We start from the raw sequence: 22,666 nt of genomic DNA, 5'->3' as shown, positions 1-22,666 counted from the left end.
CCTCCCTCCCTTCTCCCTCCCCCCCTCCCCCCAACCATGTCCTTTCTGTTTGTTTGTTGTATCAACTTCAAATAATTGTGGTTGTTATATCTTCTTACCCCCCCCCCCGTTTGTGTGTGTATGTGTGTATGTGTGTGTGTGAATTTATATATTAATTTTTAGCTCCCACCAATAAGTGAGAACATGTGGTATTTCTCTTTCTGTGCCTGACTTGTTTCACTTAATATAATTCTCTCCAGGTCCATCCATGTTGTTGCAAATGGCAGTATTTCATTCGTTTTTATAGCTGAGTAGTATTCCATTGTGTAGATGTACCACATTTTCCGTATCCACTCATCTGATGATGGGCATTTGGGCTGGTTCCAACTCTTGGCTATTGTAAAGAGTGCTGCGATGAACATTGGGGAACAGGTATACCTTCGACTTGATGATTTCCATTCCTCTGGGTATATTCCCAACAGTGGGATGGCTGGGTCGTATGGTAGATCTATTTGCAATTGTTTAAGGAACCTCCATACCATTTTCCATAGAGGCTGCACCATTTTGCAGTCCCACCAACAATGTATGAGAGTTCCTTTTTCTCCGCAGCCTCGCCAGCATTTATCGTTCATAGTCTTTTGGATTTTAGCCATCCTAACTGGGGTTAGATGGTATCTCAATGTGGTTTTGATTTGCATTTCCCGGATGCTGAGTGATGTTGAGCATTTTTTCATATGTCTGTTGGCCATTTGGATATCTTCCTTAGAGAAATGCCTACTTAGCTCTTTTGCCCATTTTTTAATTGGGTTGCTTGTTTTCTTCTTGTAAAGTTGTTTGAGTTCCTTATATATTCTGGATATTAATCCTTTGTCAGATGTATATTTTGCAAATATTTTCTCCCACTCTGTTGGTTGTCTTTTAACTCTTTTAATTGTTTCTTTTGCTGTGCAGAAGCTTTTTAGTTTGATATAATCCCATTTGTTTATTTTTCCTTTGGTTGCCCGTGCTTTTGGGGTCGTATTCATGAAGTCTGTGCCCAGTCCTATTTCCTGAAGTGTTTCCCCTATGTTTTCTTTAAGAAGTTTTATTGTCTCAGGGTGTATATTTAAATCCTTAATCCATTTTGAGTTGATTTTTCTCTTCTGCTCTGGATAAAGGTTCTTGTTCATTTGATTGTCACCACACATTTCTGGGACTGTGTGGAAACTAATTTGAGTGTCAGGAAACTGACTGTTGGTATCATGCTGAGCTCACATGCAGGGCTCTCTTGATTGCTGTGGTTGCCTAATTGGCAAGAGGTCAGAGACACTTCCCCCAGAGCCGAGTACTTTATTATTATTATAAGAAGACATATGCATCTGAGGAACTTCTTCCTCCAGTGCTTGAACTGTGGAGTCTGGCCTGGTTGAGGACCAGGTCACAGATGGACATTCCACGTGTGAATGACCAGAAGAAAGAAGAAATTAGTTGGCTAAAGCAACACCTTGAAAAGCCTCATATTTTCTCATTGGAAGTTTTGGCTTTGATGGAAATAGTTTAATCCACAGATTGAAGTTTTAACAAAAAGAGGAGAAATCTTGGTAGCCCTGACTCACTGTTTCTCACCTCCCAGTTGCCACATCCAGCTGAGAAATTCTAGTCACACTGTTCCTAGCCTTGACTTTCCTGCTAGCTGTTCTATTCCCCTTTCTCTTCTATTTCATTTAGTTACAGAATGCTTATAGAAAGAACATACCGTCATGCAGCTTTTCAATCTAATTTTAACTTTGGAGGCATTGAAATGTAAATCAGACTCTTCCATTTTCTAAACAAGGCTTAGTGAAGGGTAAACAACATTGTGGTGAGTCTCATGTCCTCACAATCTCCAGGATTCTTTCCTCGGATCTCCCCTCACCTCCGCTCCACAAATGTGTCTTTTTCTATTTGCAGGAAGATTTTGTTTCTTCCCTTGGTGTTAATTCTTCTTCAAATGACGACAATTTTTATACACAATTTAAATTCTTTCCCATACAACAGCATGAGAAACTGTAGGATTCTCGCAAGTGAGCAGCACATTCTAGTAGTAACTACCCACTGCTCAAAGTCAGGGCATAGTTGAATGAAGTTAAAGGTATATTTGGTTGAGAGAATGAAAATTTTCAACAAATGCCTTTGGAAGCCGTATCCTACTAGCTTCATGGGAAATAATCTTGAGTACTATACAGCTCTTGAACTTAGCTGTTTTTGTCATTTTTATTTTTTGGCCACAAAATGAGTGATAGATAGTGAATGAATGGTTTATCCTAATGCAGAGCAACTCAACTTTATTAATATGCTAATTGGTATGTGCCTAGTTAGCAAGGTCATCTTAATGATACTGTGGTGTGCATAATTATATGGAGAGACAGAAAAAACAATGGTATTGATTACAGTGCTACTCCATCTGAATTAAGCTTGTCAAAGACTTCTATCGTGTTTGAGGCATTCTCTTCAAAATCTACAAATAAGTTCAATTTTAGTATGCTTGAGATATTTAAACTATGTTCATGAGTTTTGTAGATATAATACGTATGTATGAATATATATATTTTAAGGAAAGGGTCTGTACTAGAGAAGTCATCAGGTAACTGTAATTCCTCTGACTTCTTTACTTCCACTTGTATTTATGACCATTTCAAGTTCCAGCTCTGTCTGGGGTGTTATTCAGTTGGCCAGCATTTAAAATCTAAGGGTGGACAACGGGGCCCTGGGAAACTGCATGTGCTCATAAACATCCATGGTCTAGATACAGTCCAGGTCCAGCTGGCTCAGCAGGACTGTAGCGCCTCCTTGTCTCTCAGTCTGGGTTTAGACACACTCAGCTTGTTAGAGTTGGGACGAGCAAGAGTCTCTGGGCAAGTTGGGTTTTATCTGGGCTGGCTTTTTCCAGCAGGTCTAGAAGACACATGGGTGGTAAATTTGGGAATAGAGTATGGATGTTTGGTGAAGGAATGGGAATGGTAGGGACCTTATCGATTTGGTATGAAAGATGGAATTGGGAGAAAAGAGCAGAATGTTAAATGTTTGTAGGTTTACTCCATCATGACCCCCAAATTTGCAGCTTCCTTGATGCTAGATTGACCCCTTCTGACGAGTTTCAAGTAGAAACTCTAGTACAAGCTTCATGTACTTTCACCTTCCTTTACATAGTTTATATGCCTGGCGAGGTGCTTAATTGTCCTTGTTTCTGAAACTTCATTTGTTTATATGCTGTTTGGAACTCTTTTTCTCCATTATTATTCTTTTCTCCCAAACAAGTTTTGACTAGTTCATAGTTCTATTTAAATCATCGTTAAAACTCAATTTTTCTTTTTTGTGATTGGTCTTTTTCCTTTATGTTCTTGGACCCTGAATGTTATCAGTTAGTACATGTGCCACATGTTTGCTTTTTACATGAATTCCTTCAATGAATGTCTCCTTGTTATCAGGAATTAAATAGATAGTTCTATTCATCTGTGGTTGTCTGTACCTTTGGAAAAAATATTTGGTTTGACTCATGCACCTAGAAAAAAATGTTTGTACTGCCCTCTTCATGCTCATCAAGCAGACAGGAATTAGTGGGATGACTGAATTCTTCAGATTACATGGGACCCAGAAATAGGCAGGTATCTTAGCAAGTTGCACAGTTCTGATTTAGCCTCAAAACAACGAAAGAGTCCTAAGGATGGAATTATATGGGTCTTTTTTGGTCAGGAGCTGCCTCTACTCTGGTTGAATCTACTCTTTCATTCTGCTTTTTTTGCTGTTGGTACAATCTAACATTATTATTAGACCTTTTGTGAGTGGTGTTTACTTTGCTGTAGTTCTCATTTTCCTTTTTCTTTTTTAATTAAAAACTGCCAGGAACCATGGGAAATGTGTTATCATTCAGTGAAACGAGAGCGCATCAGGTGGTTCAGCAGAAATCAGAGCAGTTCATGATTTATAACCAAAAGCAGCTCACGAGGATTTACCCCTCCGCCTACCGCATTGATTCCAGTAACTTCAACCCTCTGCCCTACTGGAATGCAGGGTGCCAGTTAGGTGCGTATGCCTTGGGAAGGAGCGGGGAGCGGTTCTCTGTATATTCTGACTCTACCTGGCCATTTTGCCTAATTCTCTCAAACTTTCTGCTCGTACAGTGGCACTGAACTACCAGTCAGAAGGGCGAATGATGCAGTTAAATCGAGCCAAATTCAAGACAAATGGCAATTGTGGTTACGTCCTCAAACCCCAGCAAATGTGCAAAGGTGTGCATCAATTTCACAGTCACATCTCTGAATGCCAGTGATCTCTATTAAAGGAGCTCTTTAGAAAGTGTAATATCCCGGTGTTTTGTCACATGAACTTTTTTTAAATTAAAGTGTTTGCCAATTAGAACTCTTGTCACAACAACTATTTAATATTTGGGTAACATGATGTTTAGGATGTTTTCTTGTGAGGTTATGCATGTCAAGAAGGACATGGATAGCAATGGTTGTCATCTGAAATCCAGTGTCCCAATATGATATTCACTGGGCATGACTTATGAATTGGACTTCCTTCTAAGGCCTGAGCCCTATCTTTCAGAAAGTATCTGAGGGAATGGGAGTCTGAGACCTGCTGGCAAAATGAAATTCTACCAGAAACAATTGTATCAAGCCCTTTCAGTCAGTGTATTCTGATTACAAAGCATTGTTAGAGCCGGCCCCGTGGCGGCCGGTGCACTCACTGGCTGAGCGCGATGTGGGCGAAACCACGCCAAGGGTTGCGATCCCCCTACCGGTCACAAAAAGACAAAAAAAAAAAAAAAAAAAAAAAAGCATTGTTAAAAAGAGGATAATGTAGTGTTAGATCAAAGAACACTTTCTTTTGGTTCTGCTCATTAAAATTCTTTTTAAATTTTCCAAATTGGATTTATAATAATTCAGGAAAAAATAAGTATTGACAGATTTTTCTCCAGGAGTTTATGCTTTGAGCATTTTCTTGCTTTGCTATTTACTTAATTTCAGGCCTTCTTTCTGTTTGTTACTTGTTATATTCTTTCTATACCTGAGATGGTTTAGGTTAGACAATTATTTGAATCTGACATAACTTCTCCTCTTCTTATACTTTTGGCCTTCAAATAGAGTGCTTCTCTTCCTCCATGCCATGGTTGATAATTGCACTGCGAACACTTGCTTTAAATTGGCCCGTCCCTCTGGCTTTGGGAGCATGGATTCTAATGAAAACCACAGCTATGGAAATGCCATCTGCTGTTGCCTTCAGGCAAAATCCACACTGATGGTTATGTGATAATTTCTTTGCTCTAAGAAGCACTAACAACTCAGCATTTGTTGTTTCTTTGTTTTACAAGCTTATGCTGTGTGTGTGTGTGTGTGTGTGTGTGTGTGTGTGTGTGTGTTTCCATATTACCAATCTCTGCTTTATTTGGCCTAGGTACTTTCAACCCTTTCTCTGGTGATCCACTTCCTGCCAACCCCAAAAAGCAGCTCATCCTGAAAGTGATCAGTGGGCAGCAACTCCCCAAGCCTCCAGACTCTGTGTTTGGAGATCGAGGCGAGGTAAGCTGCACATGACTATGTGGCTAAGTGGTTAATTATGTGATGATTTTATTGCTTCCATTTCATCTGAAATGTCTTCAGGATTGTGTTTGTGAATTCATAAATGAGCACTAATTGACTTATTGGCAAATCACACACAGTTCCTGCTGGACTGCAGTGCACCATCTATTTTGGTAGCATGAGTACATGGAATTCAATTCACAATTCAAGGCTGACCCTGCTAATGCTAAAGTTGGGGTGCAAAGAACAATTTTATTCATAGAAATATCGCCTAAGAGTATGTTGCAGCCTCCCATCCGCATTCCTTATCTCCTGCCACCCTCTTCCTACTGCATATCAGCAACCTGCTCCCTGGCCACATGCTAGGTCTTGTCACCACCTGCTATATCTCTGCAACATGATTTTAAAATGTCTCCCTGTGACCATAGCCTCTTCTCTTTCCAGAGCTTTTGTTCCCTTATTTCCATTACACCTGGTCTTGGCCTTCTTGGCCTCTGTTTTCTCTCTACCTGTCAGCCCCTCCTATGCCTGTGTCCTTCCTCTCAGGGCTAGTTCATCACTTCAGGCTCTTTGCCACTCCCACCCGTTAAACCACATTTCTGGATCTTTGATGTTGATCAAGGAAACTACAAAGTTCTGTACTTTCATACTTCCAAAAACTCCATCTCAAGTATCTACTGACCCGTAGCACTGTGTGCTACCGTTCTCTAGAACAGAATAACAATTTTCCTCACTCCTAATCAGAAAATCAATTGCCATCTTTAATTTTCTCCCTTTCTTTGCTTTCCATCTCCTGGGAAATGGGAAGAACATTTCTGCCTCCCAAGTCTTTCCCCAGTCTTGCTGCCACTATCTGATTCCAATCTTCTGCTATCTCACCTGGATTACAGATAAGGCAGGCACTGTTATTTGGGGTTACAGATTAGAAAACTGAAGCACAGAACAGTCACACAGTGTGCCCAAGGTCAGCACAGGAGCCATGCTATGAAACAGGAATTTGCTCTCCAAGCCTGTGGTCTTGAATTCCTCAAGAACAGAAATCCTATTCATCAGCCCCCCCCCCCAATCCAAGATCCCAGTGGTCTAATTTTTCACAGGGTTCTATTCCAAAGAAAAAATTCTAGCATGAAACAATCAATTTAATTAAAATGATTAAACTTTAACTATGTTTATCTGGTAAACGAATAATATGTGTACCCATCTAGTTATCTCAGGAGACTTTTCCATCATAGCTCCAGCTCTTAGGCCCCGAAGCTACCCTTAAAACTACACCTTCTCCTGAGTCTCCAGTTCCTAAAGATAAGTTTTCTCAGCCTTCATAACTCTCTCCCCTTCAGACTTCTTAGATCAGATCTTTCTGGATCCTTTGGGTTTTTCTTTCTTCACTGCTCAGCTCCTTGAGCTTGCACTATATAGGAGAGCTGACAGATGACCCACGAAGCAGGATCCCTCCCCACAAAGGAGAGCAGGAGGGGCAGGAGAAGACGGAGACTAAACACTCGTATTTTTTTCTTTTGATTTACTTTTTATGCTTTTAAATTTACATTATAATATACAATCAATTTAACTACATTAAGGTGTGCAAAATCTTAATGTAAATGCAGATAGCTTGTTTAATTATCATGCCACCTAGGTCAGGACAACGTATTCAAAATCCTCAAAAGGCTCCCATCAACCCTCCCAGTCAATATCTACCTCACCATAGCAAAACCCAGCCCATGTCACCATCAGACTAATTTTTGTCTGTTCTCAAAGTTAACATAAATGGACTCTTACAGTAAATACTCTTTTATGTCTGGCTTGCTCAGCATTATATCTATGTAGCAGAACTTTGTTCTCTTTTCACTCTTATATGGTATTTATTAAATGAGTATTCCACATTAGCCATCCTGGTTGGGATAGACATTTAGGTTGTTTCCAGTGTTTGACTTACGAAGACAGCTGATCTGAGCATTTGTGCTGGGCAAATTCTCTCATTTCTGTTGGGTATGTACCCTGAACTGAAATTGTAGGTTCATTAGGTAAAGTTCATGTAGCACTAGTAGAAATTGGCTAGCAAGAATTTAATATCTTTTTTTTTTTAAACTCCTGTCTTGTATATCTGAATCTGCTACACCTAGTACCATTCTTCTTTCTTAGTAAGCACCTAGTAAAATTGGTTGCTGTTGAAATGTGGACGTTTTGGCCAATGTTCTCAAATTAACATATGTGTAGAAGTGTATCATTTGAATAATACTTTATTTCTGTTTATGTAGATCATTGATCCTTTTGTCGAAGTTGAAATTATTGGATTGCCAGTAGATTGTTGTAAAGATCAAACCCGTGTGGTGGATGACAATGGTAAGATGACAATCTGTGTTCACTTTTAATGAGGATGTTCTAGAAATAGAATTTGTACTGAAAAAGAAAAATGAGTCTATGTAGAAGATCAGCTAGTCTCTAATATCCATAAATGCCATCTCAGTTTGTTAAGATCTTCTCAACACATAAAACTAAGTAACTGTGGGATTGATGCATGGTATGTTTTAATGGTATCATAATCTAGCCCCTCAGGACTTCTGCTTTTGGAGCAAAAATTCTTTCTAGTGACAAGAATATATGATTTTTTAAAGAACTGGGTTAAAAATTCACTTAGGAAAACAACTTGTTATAGAAATGTGTTTTTATGACATGAGCTTCCTCAAAACTCATTTGTGAAGCCTACATGTCCTGATAATTTCTCATCTTTTCTGGAGAATTTAAAACTCTAAAGACAAGTGCAGAGCGCTTTGGCAAGTTTCCTTCTTGAATATGTACATGTAGTGAATGGGCAGCATTTTTCTTATATTTTGGCCATAACGTAAAGAAAGCTTTCTTTACCCAAGCCTTATGTCTTTTTCTTGGTCATCTTCTAAAATTGTATTCATTTGTTCATACATTTGACAAATGTTATTGCATACCTATTTTTCTCAATCTCTCGTCATTAATAGTCTAGAATAAGTGTAAACCCTAATCAAGAAAACATTTGAGAAATTATAGTTCCATAGGGAGACCTTGTAGGAACGTGGGAGTTCGCAATTGCATAAAAGTAATTGGCAAGCCAATTACTTAGGAAATAACATGCTTAAAGAAAGCAACCTTCCTATGTTGTGTTTTCCCGCCAGTGTTCAGTAGATTATTTTTCTTTAGTCTCAAGTGATTGGAAGGTCATCACTAAGTCAACAAGAGGATAATCTCTCTTGTTCAGGAGGGGCATCTCAGTGATTTTCAGCCCATCATTATTTTATTAGCTTGAGGCTGTTTATAGGGGTAAATGGTTGATACTTCCTGAATGCATGCATTTAATAAGATGTACTTTCATTTTTTTAGAAAGAAAAAACAGAAATTTATGGTGTACTTTAATTTTTATCAGTTTTTATAATTACTCTGTCTGAGGGAATTTTTCTAAGTAAATGTATTTTTGCCTTTTAGTATTTGTGTTGAATCTTATACTTTTTCTATTCATTTTCAGTAGCTTTGAAAATATATGATCTTTCATGTAGTAAGGCCTTGTTTCATGAGAAGACACTGGGAATCAATAGTGTACAGTCTAATTTGGCTCTGTTACTAACTTTATGACCTAGGCACATTATTTCCTATGAACATCAATTTTCTCAACCATAAAATGAGTTACAAATACTGATGTTACAAATACTGGTCAAGATTGCAGAATAGGCTGTCCCCAATGTCACTCTCTCCCACAAATTGACCAATATGCAACTATAAAAAAGCAACAAGAGCCAAGTTGGTGCCGCTAGAGCTCAGGGGAAGAGGAGGAGAGACCTGCGGAGTTCATGAAGGCGGAAGCCACAATGAGAGGGAGAAAAATGTTGTGACCATTTCGAATCATGGCTGCTTCCAGGCTGGAGCTGCTGAGCACACAGAGCAGGAGCTGGCAAAAGCCACAGCTTGGAGGCTGCAGGGGAGAAGAGGGCCTTGGTGGCCTCCGGGGCCAGCAAGACCACTAATAGGGTTCCCGTGGACCCACATAGTAGCAAGGAGCCACAACAACTGAGAAGAAGGAGCCACTCAGAGGCCAGTGAGTCATTGCAAGGGACCAGTACAGGTTCCATCCCATGGAAATGTTTGGAGCATGGGCAATTGGGGAGACAGCCCCACAGGGGGGACACAGGGCACAGCAAGGACAGTTGATCTGCCCCCCAATCAGCATAGGACCCACTCAGAGGAGACTGGTCAGGAATGTAGAATTGCATGGGGTACAGTTTGATGAAAAGACTCAGGCCCAGACCAGAGTTTCCACACAACCCAGGTCCACTGGATCTCAGGAGAGCCAGAAGTGCCTATGAAGTCAACCATTAAAACCTGAGCTGCACAAAAATTCTTCCCCAGGGAACCAGCAGCAAAGCATCAATTTAGCTCAACCACAGAGCTCAAGTTCTTGTCCCCACCAAAAGTTCCCCCATTTTAGAAGTAAGCAAAGGACAACAAATTAGTTCCAGTGCAGTTTAAGTGGTGAGAACAGCAAATAATCCAACACAGAACTGAAAGAAAAAACAAAGTACCCACAACCAGAGACAAAGTTTGATATTAACTAGTAAAGGCCTCATTTCCAAAGAACACCTACAACTCTAAGGAGGACCAAAGTCCGCTGGGCTACCAAGCCAGAAAGGGGGGAGGGCTAGGGGCCTCAGTCATGCCGCCTGACACATATAACCAGCCCAGCAATGACCACTGAGCTACTGCAGGAAGCTCCCCGAGCTCTCCTGAGCCAGAGCGATGGAGGGCCAGGGGCCTTGGCCATGCCCCCCTGGCACCCGCAACCAGCCCAGCAACAACCATCGAGCCTCCACAGGAAGCACCCCGTGCTCTCCCGAGCTTGGGCAGTGGGGGCTGGGGGCCTTGACCTCACCGCCAGACACATGCAACCAGCCCAGTGATGACCCCCAAGCTGCGGCAAAAAGATCCCCAGGTTCCTGAGCTGGGGTGGTGGGGGGTGAGAGCTTTTGCCAGAATCCCATGACATCTGCACCCAGCCTGGCAATGACCAAGCCCTCACTGGAAGCCCCCTGGTCTCCCCTGTGGGAATGAGGGGATGCCACCGCCCTCAATCCCACCCCTCCTTTCTCCTTCTTCCATCCCATTTTATTCCCCTTTCCCCTCTCCCCCTCCCTCCCAACTGCTCCACAACACCAGAGAATGTAAAAAAAATATATATATATTAAAAAAAATTTTTTAAATAACAATAAATGAATAAATACTGATGTTTCCTAATTTTAAAAATGAGCATGTGATGTGTAATTTTTAAAAGTTATTTATTTTTGAAAGTCAGCAATATATATTTTTCCTTAATTAGGAAAAAATAAAAACAAAAATCTTGCACTGCCACTTTTAAAGAATTACTATGAGAATTAGATAGAAATAATATACATACAATAGTGTTAAAACCTGCAAGCATCTTATAAAATGGTTTATGGTGGGTTTTACAGTAGCAGAATCTTTGGTAGTTGAGGAGCATAATTCTATTGGGGGTATCATTCTTTATTTTTGCTAAAATATTCTTAGGTCACTACTATAGATAATTTTTGAACTTACTGAAGTGTTATGAATATTAAAGTGCTTTCTCTACAATACAATTGGACATCAAAGATTAATAGAACTGTTGTGATAATTTACAGGCAATTTTCTTACCAATTATTTCCTAGCTGTGGGGTAAATTCCAAGACTTTATTTCAATAAGGCATCCTGAAGTGGCTTGGTTGTCTTCGCGTGTTTAATAACCATTGCAAGCAATTTTCACTGTCTGCTTTGCAAATGTGCTGCCAACTGATTTTCAGCCAAGCCCTATGCTTTTCTGATTTTATTTTTTCTTGTTTCTCTGAGGATTTAACCCTGTGTGGGAAGAAACCCTGACATTTACAGTACATATGCCAGAAATAGCTTTGGTTCGGTTCCTCGTATGGGATCATGATCCCATTGGACGAGACTTTGTTGGACAAAGAACTGTGACCTTCAGCAGCTTAGTGCCTGGTAGGTATGAGCCAGCCTTTGCTCTCTAGACTGACCATTCCTTTTCCTTTGGAAAATTTAGTCTATGATGTGTGACTTACATGATAGCATATGTAACATATAAAATGTGTCATATGTTAACATGCTTATGTAAAATGTAAGGAACTATATATAGTCAAGTCAGATATTCATTTCTGTTGCCCACATGGAAAAGCTAAATGCAAGTTCAACTACTGACTTTCTTTACTTTTATCAGGCTACCGGCATGTCTATCTGGAAGGACTGACAGAAGCATCCATATTTGTCCACATAACAATCAATGAAATCTTTGGAAAGGTGAGAAAGATCATAGAGCTTAAAGCCACGTACGATAATAATATGATCCTCAACACAGTTCCTGATCGGCTACAGATGCTCCTTGACTTACGATGGGGTTACATCCCAATAAGCCCATCATAAGCTGAAAATATTAAGTCAGAAATGTATTTAATACACCTAACCTACTGGAGATCATAGCTTAGCCTAGCCTACCTTTAATGTGCTCAGAACACTTGCATTAGCCTACAGTTGGGCGAAGTCATCTAACATAAAGCCTATTCTATAATAAAGTGTTGAGTGTCTCATGTGATTTATTGAAAACTACTGAAAGTGAAAAACAGAATGGTTGTCATATGGGTACTAGAAATACAGTTTCTACTGATTGCCTATGGCTTTCACACCATTGTAAAGTCGAAAATAAGTCGAACCATCATTAAGTCAGGGACCATCTATAATTGCATAAAAGGAATATACATTTTGACAGACTGTTCTTTAACAGGAAACTACAGGGAAGCCCAGCCTGCTGTCCCACTCATGTCCCCATCTACCTGTGCTCTTTCCACTGGTTAGAAGTGTGTACTCATTCCTTCCACCCAGGGGTCCTCTCTAGGCTTAACAGAATTGAGAAAAGTATTATTCGCTCAAGCAATCATATGTTTAGCTAAAACAATAAAGACAGAGTTAAATGTTGAATTTGATTTTAATCCTTAAAAAGACCCAGCTGGCTATAGGGGAAATATAGTGTCTCAGATGTTTGATGAATTACCCGTGCTATGTGGGCTGTTATCTCAGCCAGTTCTAGGCAGGATGCATTCATTTGATGCCATTGTTTTGAACTGAAAATGTAAAACTTGTGAATGAATTTTAAAGCCACCATAGGACTTAAGGTCCACAAAATCTATTCTAATTCTTTCCTGATGCAGCTTTCTTCACTGTAGAACTCCATGGAGGTTTATAAATCATTTGGCTGTCCTCTGGTCATGCCAAGTAATTGGGGACTTGGCTACTAGTATGAATTTTTAGGATCAGATGTGATTTGGAAGGACTGTAAGAGCCCGGAATAGGGCCTAGGAATGTCCATTGCTTTTTACCAGCAAGTCTATATAGCCTGGAGCTTCTCCTCCAGAGGTATATTGACTCTTTGTGCTCCAGCTTCCTCACCTGTAAATGTGGGATAGAATTAGTACCTACCTCATAAGTAAAGTATGTAAGTATTTATTTTCCTTAAAAAGCTACCTGGTACATAGTAAATGCTCAAAAATATGGTCAATATTAACATTATTATTCTTACAACCCAATTGGTAAGGAATGGACCAATTCAGCCTGAATTAGAGGAGAGCCTAAAGATCCTAATTTCTAAGAGTGGAGAAGTTTTATAGCTTTCCATTCTGTGTTTAGTCCTGCGTTTCTGTTTGTGTTACTTGTTGAGATCTTTTCCATGGTCTACATAGACACAAATGTAAATGATTCAGAAATGATTTTTGAATTCTAGGAACCCCAGGTTAACTATGTAATATCTCTAGCATTTATCATGATTGAGGGAAAAGATAAAATTCAGAATTTGTTTAAAACTTGAGTCAGAAATAAATTAAAATATGATAAATAAAGTATCTACAGGACTTCTGGTTTCTCTCCTAAGTAAATGTCCACGGTGTGTTCAATTCGGGTTGGGATGCATATACCACAGTGTGGTGAGGTTGGTTGAATGATGAATGAATGTAAGACTGAATCACCAAAACCAGGAGAAAGGAATATATGCATTTTTCTTTTGTGTTTACTTATGCCACCTTCTTAAATGAGCCCAAACTGTGTTTTGTTGTGTTTTTGTTTTTCCTTTGCAGTGGAGCCCTTTAATACTCAACCCCAGTTATACTATATTGCACTTTCTAGGAGCTACAAAGGTAGTTTGTCAGCATGATGCTTTGTTCTTGCTGGCATATTTCTTTTTGAATGGTTATGGCGGCATGCTTTCTCATATCACTCCATTTTCCTGCTTACCACTTTGAAATGTGTGTCTGTCGCTTTAAGGCAGCTGAAGTTTGTAACAGTTAATAACTGTGGAAACTTTCCCACTACCTTGTCATTTCTGGGTAGGTGACTCTTCTGGGAAAGCTTGGTTATGAAAATGGAAAGCTGACTTCTTACAAAGTAAGGTTGATAAGAGGTGCATGACATTGTGCAAACATGCTATCAGCTGCTGTTTCCTTGGTTTGAATATACTTCAACGCTGTAAAATTTCATCTTGTACTCATTTTTCATGGAACTGCCATGTCAAAGGCAAGTTGTTGACACAGTGGCATTTACTTAACTTGTGGTTGGTCCTTTTGTGTCTTCAGAACAGACAGCTCCAAGGTCTGAAGGGACTGTTTAATAAGAATCCCAGGCACAGTTCTTCAGAAAACAATTCCCATTATGTCCGGAAACGATCGATTGGAGATAGAATTCTGCGACGCACAGCCAGTGCCCCAGCCAAGGACAGGAAAAAGAGCAAAATGGGCTTCCAAGAAATGGTAGAGATAAAGGATTCTGTGTCTGAGGCCACAAGAGATCAAGATGGTGTCCTGCGGAGGACCACACGGAGTTTGCAAATTCGCCCTGTCTCTATGCCTGTTGACAAAAGTCTTCTGGGAGCTTTGTCACTTCCCTTATCTGAAACAGCAAAAGATACAGAAGGAAAAGAAAACTCTCAGGGTAAGATACTTTACATTTTTCTAAGAATAAACCCTTATAAGCTGTATTTGGCCCATTATGACATGGTTGACATTCAGTAGTCAAAGTAAAATGTACTGAAAAATAAATAATTTTTAATGTTATCTTCTAAACCAGAAGATTTCAAAATTTGGAGGGAGGGTGGTAGAAGAGCTATTTCCTTCTCACCTGAAGCTTTAAAATAACAGTGACACCTGACATTGACAGTGAGAGATAAGGGGGGCTTTAGGTGTGATGGCCTGGAGCGTGTGGGTCTGCAAGGCTAGAAGGAGGGAGGAAAAAAACCCAGCAAAATACGAGTAGAATTATTGGTTTTCCAAGTGGGACCATATTTACTGATTTCTCTGAGGCTGAATATGGTCGTATTACTTTACCCACCATAAAACACATTTCCATTGTTGGAAATGCTTATGGAGAAGGAAAGCCAGATGTTAAAAGCAAACCGTCTTCTTCACTTGAAAAGTCTTTGCTTCCCTAAGACTAAGGGTGGCACAAGACATGTTTTCCTGTGGCTTCACTTCCCTGACCTTTGGATGCTGGCAGAAAAGGGAGCACATCTGCCCCTCGCGCCCAGCTGTAGTCTCCACGCACATAAGGACCAGGCGCTGTCCATTTATTCCCTTAATTTGAGTGTGTTGCTGACTCATCAGGAACTCAGTAAAGAGTGGTGACTGCCTTCTGGTGTGCTAAAGAACTCTTGACTTGTGTTGGTGACTCCCTTCCCCTGTCCTACTCTAGGTAATTTAAATGCCAAAACCATGTCCATTTGATGTCTGTGGAAGAAACACGTTTTAATTAAATTAGAATCATCTCAGACACGTAGAATGTAATACCTGTTTTCTTTAGCAAAATTATTCTTTTATCAAATGATCTAATATCAATGATGTATTTCCCAGCAAACACCATTTTGCTTATATCAATTTTTGTAGTAAGATGTTCCAGGGAGAAAAAACAATTCTTGAATAGTTTGTTTGAAGAAGCAAAAGAGAGTTTAAAAGTATGAAACTTTGCTGAGAGCAGAGTCAGAGAAGAGATGAAATATGTGCTTTAAATTTTATTTCAAAACCCCATCTGTGGGGAAAATAAATCTATTTTCAGTAGAAATTGGTAATAATTAATCCTGCTAATGCCACAGTTAAGATGTTAATACACTTAAGGTGAGTTAGAAAGCAATACTGAGGTGATGTTTCTTTCCTACCTTTAAAAAACTATTATATAAATTAATCATATATGTATTAAAATTATGGTAAACATGGAACAATACATAGTCATGCAATGATTCAAGTTAAATTTCATTAAAAAAATTAAGTGGAGAAAAAGAATACAAAATTCTATACTTTATCTTGTTCCTCTGCAAAAGCTTACAGTGGTTGTCTCTGAGTGGTAACTTCAGAGGATATTTAATTTTTTCTTTATAATTTTTGGGAGTTTCAAAATTTTTATGATGAAGTATTTTTTAGTTACGAAAATATTTAATAAAAAGTTAAATTCTTTTTTCTTGTGTATCATGACTCTAAAAGCATTAAAAGGTGATTGAGATAATCTGATCAAGAGTTGAACATCTAATATCTTAGCACTATACTAACCACGATGGGATAACCCAAATAACTGTTAATTGTGTGTTTTTATAGTTTACTGTACCTGACATTTTGCTACCACTTTTATGGAAGAATGCAATATGAAATTTGTGTATCTAAAACAAAAGTATGATTAACAAAAAATTAGATATTAGCAATGACATAGAATTGATGACCAGTTCTTTATCTTTACATTTTAAGTCAATATATGTGGATATTTTTATGCACTTATTGCACCTCCAGTTATTTTAGATATTAATTGGTTAAATTAAATCTTTTGCCAAACTTTTAAAAATGATACTATTTGATTTTTTACTAATACATGTATAACTTTGAAAGCTTATAGTGTCTTGCTTACAGGTGCCACAGTACTTTGTTTAACAGAGCTGTCTTGTTCTGTTTTTATTGCCATGCTTCTGTGTAGTACAAATCTGAATAGGAAACAAGGTAATTCTCACCATAAAAATATGGTAACTCATTGACATTTTTTTTTGACAATGAATATTACATCTGTAACTGATGTAATAGATACTCACAGGAAAGCTTCAATGAAATTCCTATAAATATATTTTACCATTGATTCATCACACAGACACTTTGTTGCAAACATATGCAATCCATAATTATATTGTCACAGTGTAACAGATTTACATTATCCATTTGTCTGTCTGAAGACAAACATGAGTGTTTGCAGGTCCTACGTTAAGTGATACATTAACCTAAAATGTTGTTTGTCTCACTCAGCAGAAGATGAGGATGGCAGAAGAAAAGGGAAGGGAAGTACAAAAGATCCACGTTCTCCAAATTTTAACAAAAAGTTCTCCTCCTCCTCCAGTGTGCTCCTCCACAAAGACCCCTGCCAAGGAGACTCCACTGTTTCTATTGCCAACATGTCGATCACAGAAGAGCAGTTGGGAGTGCCAGGTCCTAAGGGTGGGGGAACCAAATCCAATGTGACAAGTGATTGCCAGGAAAATCACCGTCCCAGCAAATCTCTCTCGCCAAGACAGCATTTGGCTCTTGATCCTATGGTTAACCTAACACAAGATCTGCATGGTGTGAAAACCAAGGAAAAGAGGAATGCTGAGGGCTCCGTGGAAGGTAAAAGCACATTGTCAGGAGGCGTCTTTTCTCAAAGCAATCTGGAGATTAAGAACCTGGAAGGTGATAAGGGTAAGAGTAGAGCTGCAACATCCTTTTCTTTATCAGATGTCTCCACGCTCTGTTCTGACACACCTGACTTACATTCAACTTCGATTCTGCAGGGGAGTGAAATTTCCCATCTTATTGACAATGTCACTTTAACAAATGAGAATGAGCCAGGCAGTTCCATCTCAGCGCTGATTGGCCAGTTTGAGGAAACCAGCAATCAGGCTAGCTTTACAGTCCTTTCTCATCTTCATAGTACCAGCGTGATGTCAGGTCATCCTCCCTTGCCTCCCCTAAGCCTACAAACGCCCTTTAAGCATGGTTTTGCCAAGGGAAAACCCAAGTCATCCTTCATGTGCTCATCTCCTGAGCTGATTGCATTCCCAAGTTCAAAGACCACCAAACATGCAGCATACACAGCTGTCCATGAAACTACGTATTCTCCCATCTCTAAAACCAAAACAGATAATGACCTTTCTGGTAAGGCCAAGACAAGGGCCATGGAACCCAAGCTGCCTGGGTCCCCTAATACTTCTCATGGCTGGCTGCCAAAAAGTCCCATCAATGGAGAAGACTGGGAAATACTGAAGAGCTGCAGCCCTGCCACTTCTGCTGACTTGACACTGGAGGAAATAATAGCTGATCCCACTCTCTGCTTAAATTCTGAAAATAGCAGCCTTGTAGAAATTGATGGAGAGTCAGAAAATCTGTCTCTAACAACCTATGAATGTAGGAGAGAGGGCACGAGTCAAATTGCTTCTCCTTTAAAACTGAAGTACAGACAGGATGTGGTGGAATACTTTCAAAGAGGTTTAAGAAATGGCTATTGTAAAGAGACTTTCCACCCTTCTGTCCCTGAAATATTCAACAATATTCAAGATGTCAAAAATCAAGGTATTTCTTGTCTATCCTATCAGGGTGCTGGCTTAGTGCATAACCATTTCTCAAATTCAGATGCAAAAATGAATCAGACCTGTTCAAAAATGAAGCAGTCTAGTGTTCAAGATATGCATACCCCTGCACCCAAGCAGTCCACACATCCTCCTTTGCCTGCTCTGAAACTGCCCAGTCCTTGCAAATCCAAAAGTCTGGGGGACTTAACGTCAGAGGACATCACCTGCAATTTTGAGAGCAAGTACCAGTGTATTAGTAAGAGTTTTGTTACAACTGGCAATCGAGACAAGAAGAGTGTGACTGTGAAGACAAAGTCCTTAGAGCCTATCGATGCCCTGACCGCACAGCTTCGAAAGCTCGTGTCCTTTGACCAGGAAGACAGCTGCCAAGTGCTCTATTCAAAGCAGGACGCCAATCAGTTCCCCAGGGCGCTGGTCAGAAAGTTGTCATCCAGAAGTCAGAGCAGAGTGCGCAATATTGCCAGTCGTGCCAAGGAGAAACAGGAAGCCAACAAGCAAAGAGTTGTGAACCCCGGCAGCGGGGGAGGAGTGGTTCTTAGGAACAAACCCGCAGCAGCCGGCCCGGCGGTGAACCGGCACTCCACCGGCTCGTACATCGCGGGCTACCTGGGCAGCGTGCAGCGGGGCCTGGAGGGCCGCGGCCTCCCGGAGGGCGCGTGCACCGCCCTTCGCCTCGGCTACGTCGACCAGTTTTGTTCAGATAATTCGGTTTTGCAGACTGAGCCAAGCAGTGATGATAAACCAGAAATTTATTTTCTTTTGAGACTGTGAATTCTATACCACTGCATTTTCAATGTTTACAAGGTATTCTGTAGAATGTCAGAGTTTTCAGTTTTCAGTAAATATGGTCTTTGGCTTTGAAATGATTTTCAAATGTGTTTTTCAACTTATATTTTTGGCCTCCCTTTGACTTCATGTGTTTTCCCTGTTTATGTGTCGGTATATAGATTTGGTGACATTCCCTGTCCCTATGATCTTTCCCCCTGAGGTGTTGTAAACTGTATGGGTATGAAATATGTGCATGCCCTAGATGTAACTTCTCAGCAGCTTGGGTTATAATGTATGTATTTTTCACCAAGATGTTCTTTACTGTGTCCTCAGATCGCAGTCACCAATGTAGTCATTTTTACTCTCTGTTGAGTTGATTAAGAGACTTTGCAAACAACAAAGGAATGAATTCTTTATTTTAAGCCGTTATCATTTTTCCTACTTTTATTTCTTTGTCCAGATGCCCAGATGCATTTTTATAACTCAGCTAAAAGTTTAAAATAGTTACCTTGCCTTTTAAAATTTCCTCACCCTACCCAGAAAGAGTTTAGAGGGGATCGTAGCTGCTCCCCACATCCTCCCCATCCCCTTTTAGAGTAGGCTGTGAGGATAAGAGGAAGAAAACATACTTCTGTATATAAGGACAAAATTGTTTGTTTTACATAAATTTTGTTACATATTTTTGCTAACAGCTTTGTATGTAACAAGAACCCAGTTGCCAAGCTGTTTGTTGTAGTTTTGAATTTTTGGATTAAGTTATAGACTGCAGACAATGGCTCTAGAATGAGGGACTGCTGTCAGACTCCAACAGTCATAGCAGCACACATTGAAAACTTCCCCAAAGCTTACAGAAAAATATTTTCTCATAATAAAATCCAAGTGAGCAGATAATAAGAATACACCTTTTCCCTTCAGGGAACCAGGTAACTATATTTTAGTACCGATGTGTTATTTTCACTGTGAATCCATTTTTTAATTGCATGTTCATCTGTCCCTCTGTGCTTTTTTTGTAACATTAACTGAAATGAAGTTCTTCCTGGAATTAATGAAAATGTAATTAAAGCAGATTTTTAAACATTTGGTGAATTTTTTTTTTTTTTTTTTTGCAATTGAAGTTAATACAATGACCGTTGAGTAAGGGGCCTGTAATACTTGGCCATATTTCTTTTTTTATATCTTTGCAGCAGAATAGAGAACTGCAGAGGGGGCAGTTTTAAGCAGCCATTTATGTCTCTGAGTATTTTCATTATGCTTGAAAGAGCATATTTGTAAGGTAACTTGGAAAGAAATCAAATATGATGTTTCTTTGCATTTGTTAGGTGTTGATATTGCAAGTTTTAAAAATAATCCTTCCCAACTGGCCATGGTGGTGGTGGTGGTGGTGGTGGTGGTGGAGGTGATAATGGTAGAGTGGTGTGATGGTGGTGGTGGTGGTGGTAGTGGGTGGCTGTGTAGGCTGTGTGGGGAGGGCAGGTGAGATGCTGTGTCTGGCAGACGAGACTGGAGCTTTGTGCTGTGGGGGAAGAGTTGGGAGGAGAGAAAGCAGTCCTTGGTTCCCTCAGTCCCCAACTGAACCTTTCCCCACTGTTGGGGGCCTTCCTCCTTTTGGACAGGTGCTGGGGAGCTGGACGGGGGCAGGAGTGTAATGGTGAACCCAAGACACTTTTGTCTTCTTGGGAACTCTAAACTTCCAAAATTCCATCCTTAGACCTTGGTTTGTTGTTAAAGTATCTTTGCCTTGGAAGAGATTGACATGACATAAACGTGTTGAAATTTACTTGCAAAACAGTAGAATTTAGCTGCTTCTTATGATTTAATGGGATCTTTGTTCTCTCTCTTTTTTTTTTAGGTGCATTTAAATTTTATTTAAGCATCACAATAACTTTCTAAGGTAGATGCTATTATTGTCCCCATTTTATAAATGAGGAAACAGAAATACATAATAAGGAAGTTTCCCAACGTCCTGGAGCCAGGACCCAGAGTGGGACCATTGTACATGTTTATCAGGTACAGAGTTATATTTCAATATATGTGTGATGGTCAAATCAGAGTAGTTAGCATATTCCTCATCTTGGAAATGTGTAATTTCTTTGCAGTGAGAACATTTGAGCTCCTTTATTCTGGGATCTTTGTTCTTAAAAAAAAAAATCCAATTTACATTTGGATGTCAACCCTGCCTCAAAGTAATCTACTTATAGCATAAATGGTTGTGGCCAAGTGGTGGGTTATCAGACCAATCCCGCAGATGCCTCTCTATGTCTGTCACCGGTACATGCTATATTCTTCTACTGGTAGGACGTAGGAAGAGAAGAGAAAGCAATTTCATGATTTCCATTTGAGGATTGCCTAATAAGGAAGAGAGAGTAATAAAGCTTAAATTTTTAGTAAAAGCTTTTGGTGTTCAGATTAGACTCATCAGGGTTTCTTTCCCTTGTTCAGAGGATAGATAAGGGACTCAGTTACAAGAAAATCACACAAGTGAGATGTCAATAGAGATATTAACAGGCTTTCTGATTATTGTTCTTTTGAGAGCCAGAGAGTTCAGGAAGCCTTTAGTCTCTGCAAACTCTGATTAGAGCAAGCAAGCCCCGTGATGTTTCAAAATTTTCTCATTTGACCTATACCTTGGAGGCTATGTGGCAGTTCCAAGGCTGAGCAGTGGTGGGTGGCTGGGAGAGTTGCCTACAGCAGGGGCGATATCCACAGAGGACAGCAGCAAAGCTTCTCCACATAAATCTGATCAAGCCACCTTTCCCACTTACAACCCTTTAGTGAGCCCCCATTGCTTACAGAAAGTGTTCCATAACATCACATACAGGGTCATCTTTGACATGGTGCCCTTGCCGGTACCTGCAGACTCGTCTCCTCTGCCTTGGATTGCCCTTTCCTCCTTTTCCTGCTGCATTCTTTAAAGTGCATCCTGGAGGATCCCTGTCTCTAGGAAGCCATCCCTGGTCATCATCTCCTCTCTGATTGTACCCAGCTCATCAAAAATTACCCAATCTGGTGTGGGGGCCTGTGTGTGCCTAAAACCCCAATTCCACTCCACTGTATCAATCTGCTCACCTGTCTGCCTCCTCCATTAGAATTAGTCCTCTCTGAGGGCAGTGGCCACACCTCGTGCCCTTTTCCTAGCTCAAGGCATGGTACCTATGTGCATTCAGTAACCATTTGGTAAACTGATGATTAAATGATTAAATTGAGGAATAAGGAGACTTAGGAAAAAATATGAGAGAAAACTGGGTGTCTGATGTCTCAGTTTGTTGCATTCCTGGAAAGAGGAAGAAGCATGGATCATGTTCCCAGTAGTTTCATGTGGTCCTGACTGAGTTTATCTTCTCATGTTTCTCTTTAGTTCTCTCATTTCCCTGTTTCCATCCAGCCCATCATTTTCTCTCCCTTTTAATTTAGTGGCTACTTAGTCACTTACCATGAGTAAGAGTAGCTGATATTTGTATAGCATTCTGTGATACAAAGAGACTTTCATATATGCTGCATCTCATTTAGTCTTTCCAACAATTCTGTGAGGAAATGATGTTATCCTTATTTCATAGACTCCAAAAATGAGTCTCAGTGAGCATGAGATTTGCCCAAGGTCATGGGGGATAGGAAATAGCTGAGCAAGGTTATTCCAATTCCTACATTAGTCCTCTTTCCCTTCCACACCATTGTCTTTTCTGAAGACTTTAATAAACATTTAGTTAGCATCCACTCTGGGCCGGGTATG

At 39.9% G+C, this 22,666-nt stretch overlaps 1 protein-coding gene across 2 annotated transcripts in view; it reads left to right on the top strand.

The window, feature by feature from the left end:
* The window catches only part of PLCH1 (phospholipase C eta 1), a 178,994-nt gene extending 160,052 nt beyond the window's left edge, over positions 1-18,942 (top strand). Inside the window, exons 15-22 of one of the 2 annotated variants that reach the window (XM_063103732.1) lie at positions 3,841-4,020; positions 4,119-4,226; positions 5,395-5,519; positions 7,775-7,859; positions 11,379-11,525; positions 11,761-11,840; positions 14,159-14,513; positions 16,856-18,942. In XM_063103732.1, coding sequence (XP_062959802.1) covers positions 3,841-4,020; positions 4,119-4,226; positions 5,395-5,519; positions 7,775-7,859; positions 11,379-11,525; positions 11,761-11,840; positions 14,159-14,513; positions 16,856-18,942 — 3,167 coding nt within the window. Of the gene's footprint in view, positions 1-3,840; positions 4,021-4,118; positions 4,227-5,394; positions 5,520-7,774; positions 7,860-11,378; positions 11,526-11,760; positions 11,841-14,158; positions 14,514-16,852 lie in introns of both variants that reach the window. The other variant, XM_063103722.1, reaches the window with a different exon arrangement.
* The last annotated feature ends 3,724 nt before the right edge of the window (positions 18,943-22,666 follow it).

This window comes from Cynocephalus volans, chromosome 1 (assembly GCF_027409185.1).
Source record: "Cynocephalus volans isolate mCynVol1 chromosome 1, mCynVol1.pri, whole genome shotgun sequence".
In the NCBI taxonomy this organism is placed as follows: Eukaryota; Metazoa; Chordata; class Mammalia; order Dermoptera; family Cynocephalidae; genus Cynocephalus; species Cynocephalus volans.
The sequence above is the reverse complement of the archived record's forward strand: the minus strand, read 5'-3'. Positions and strand labels throughout refer to the sequence as shown.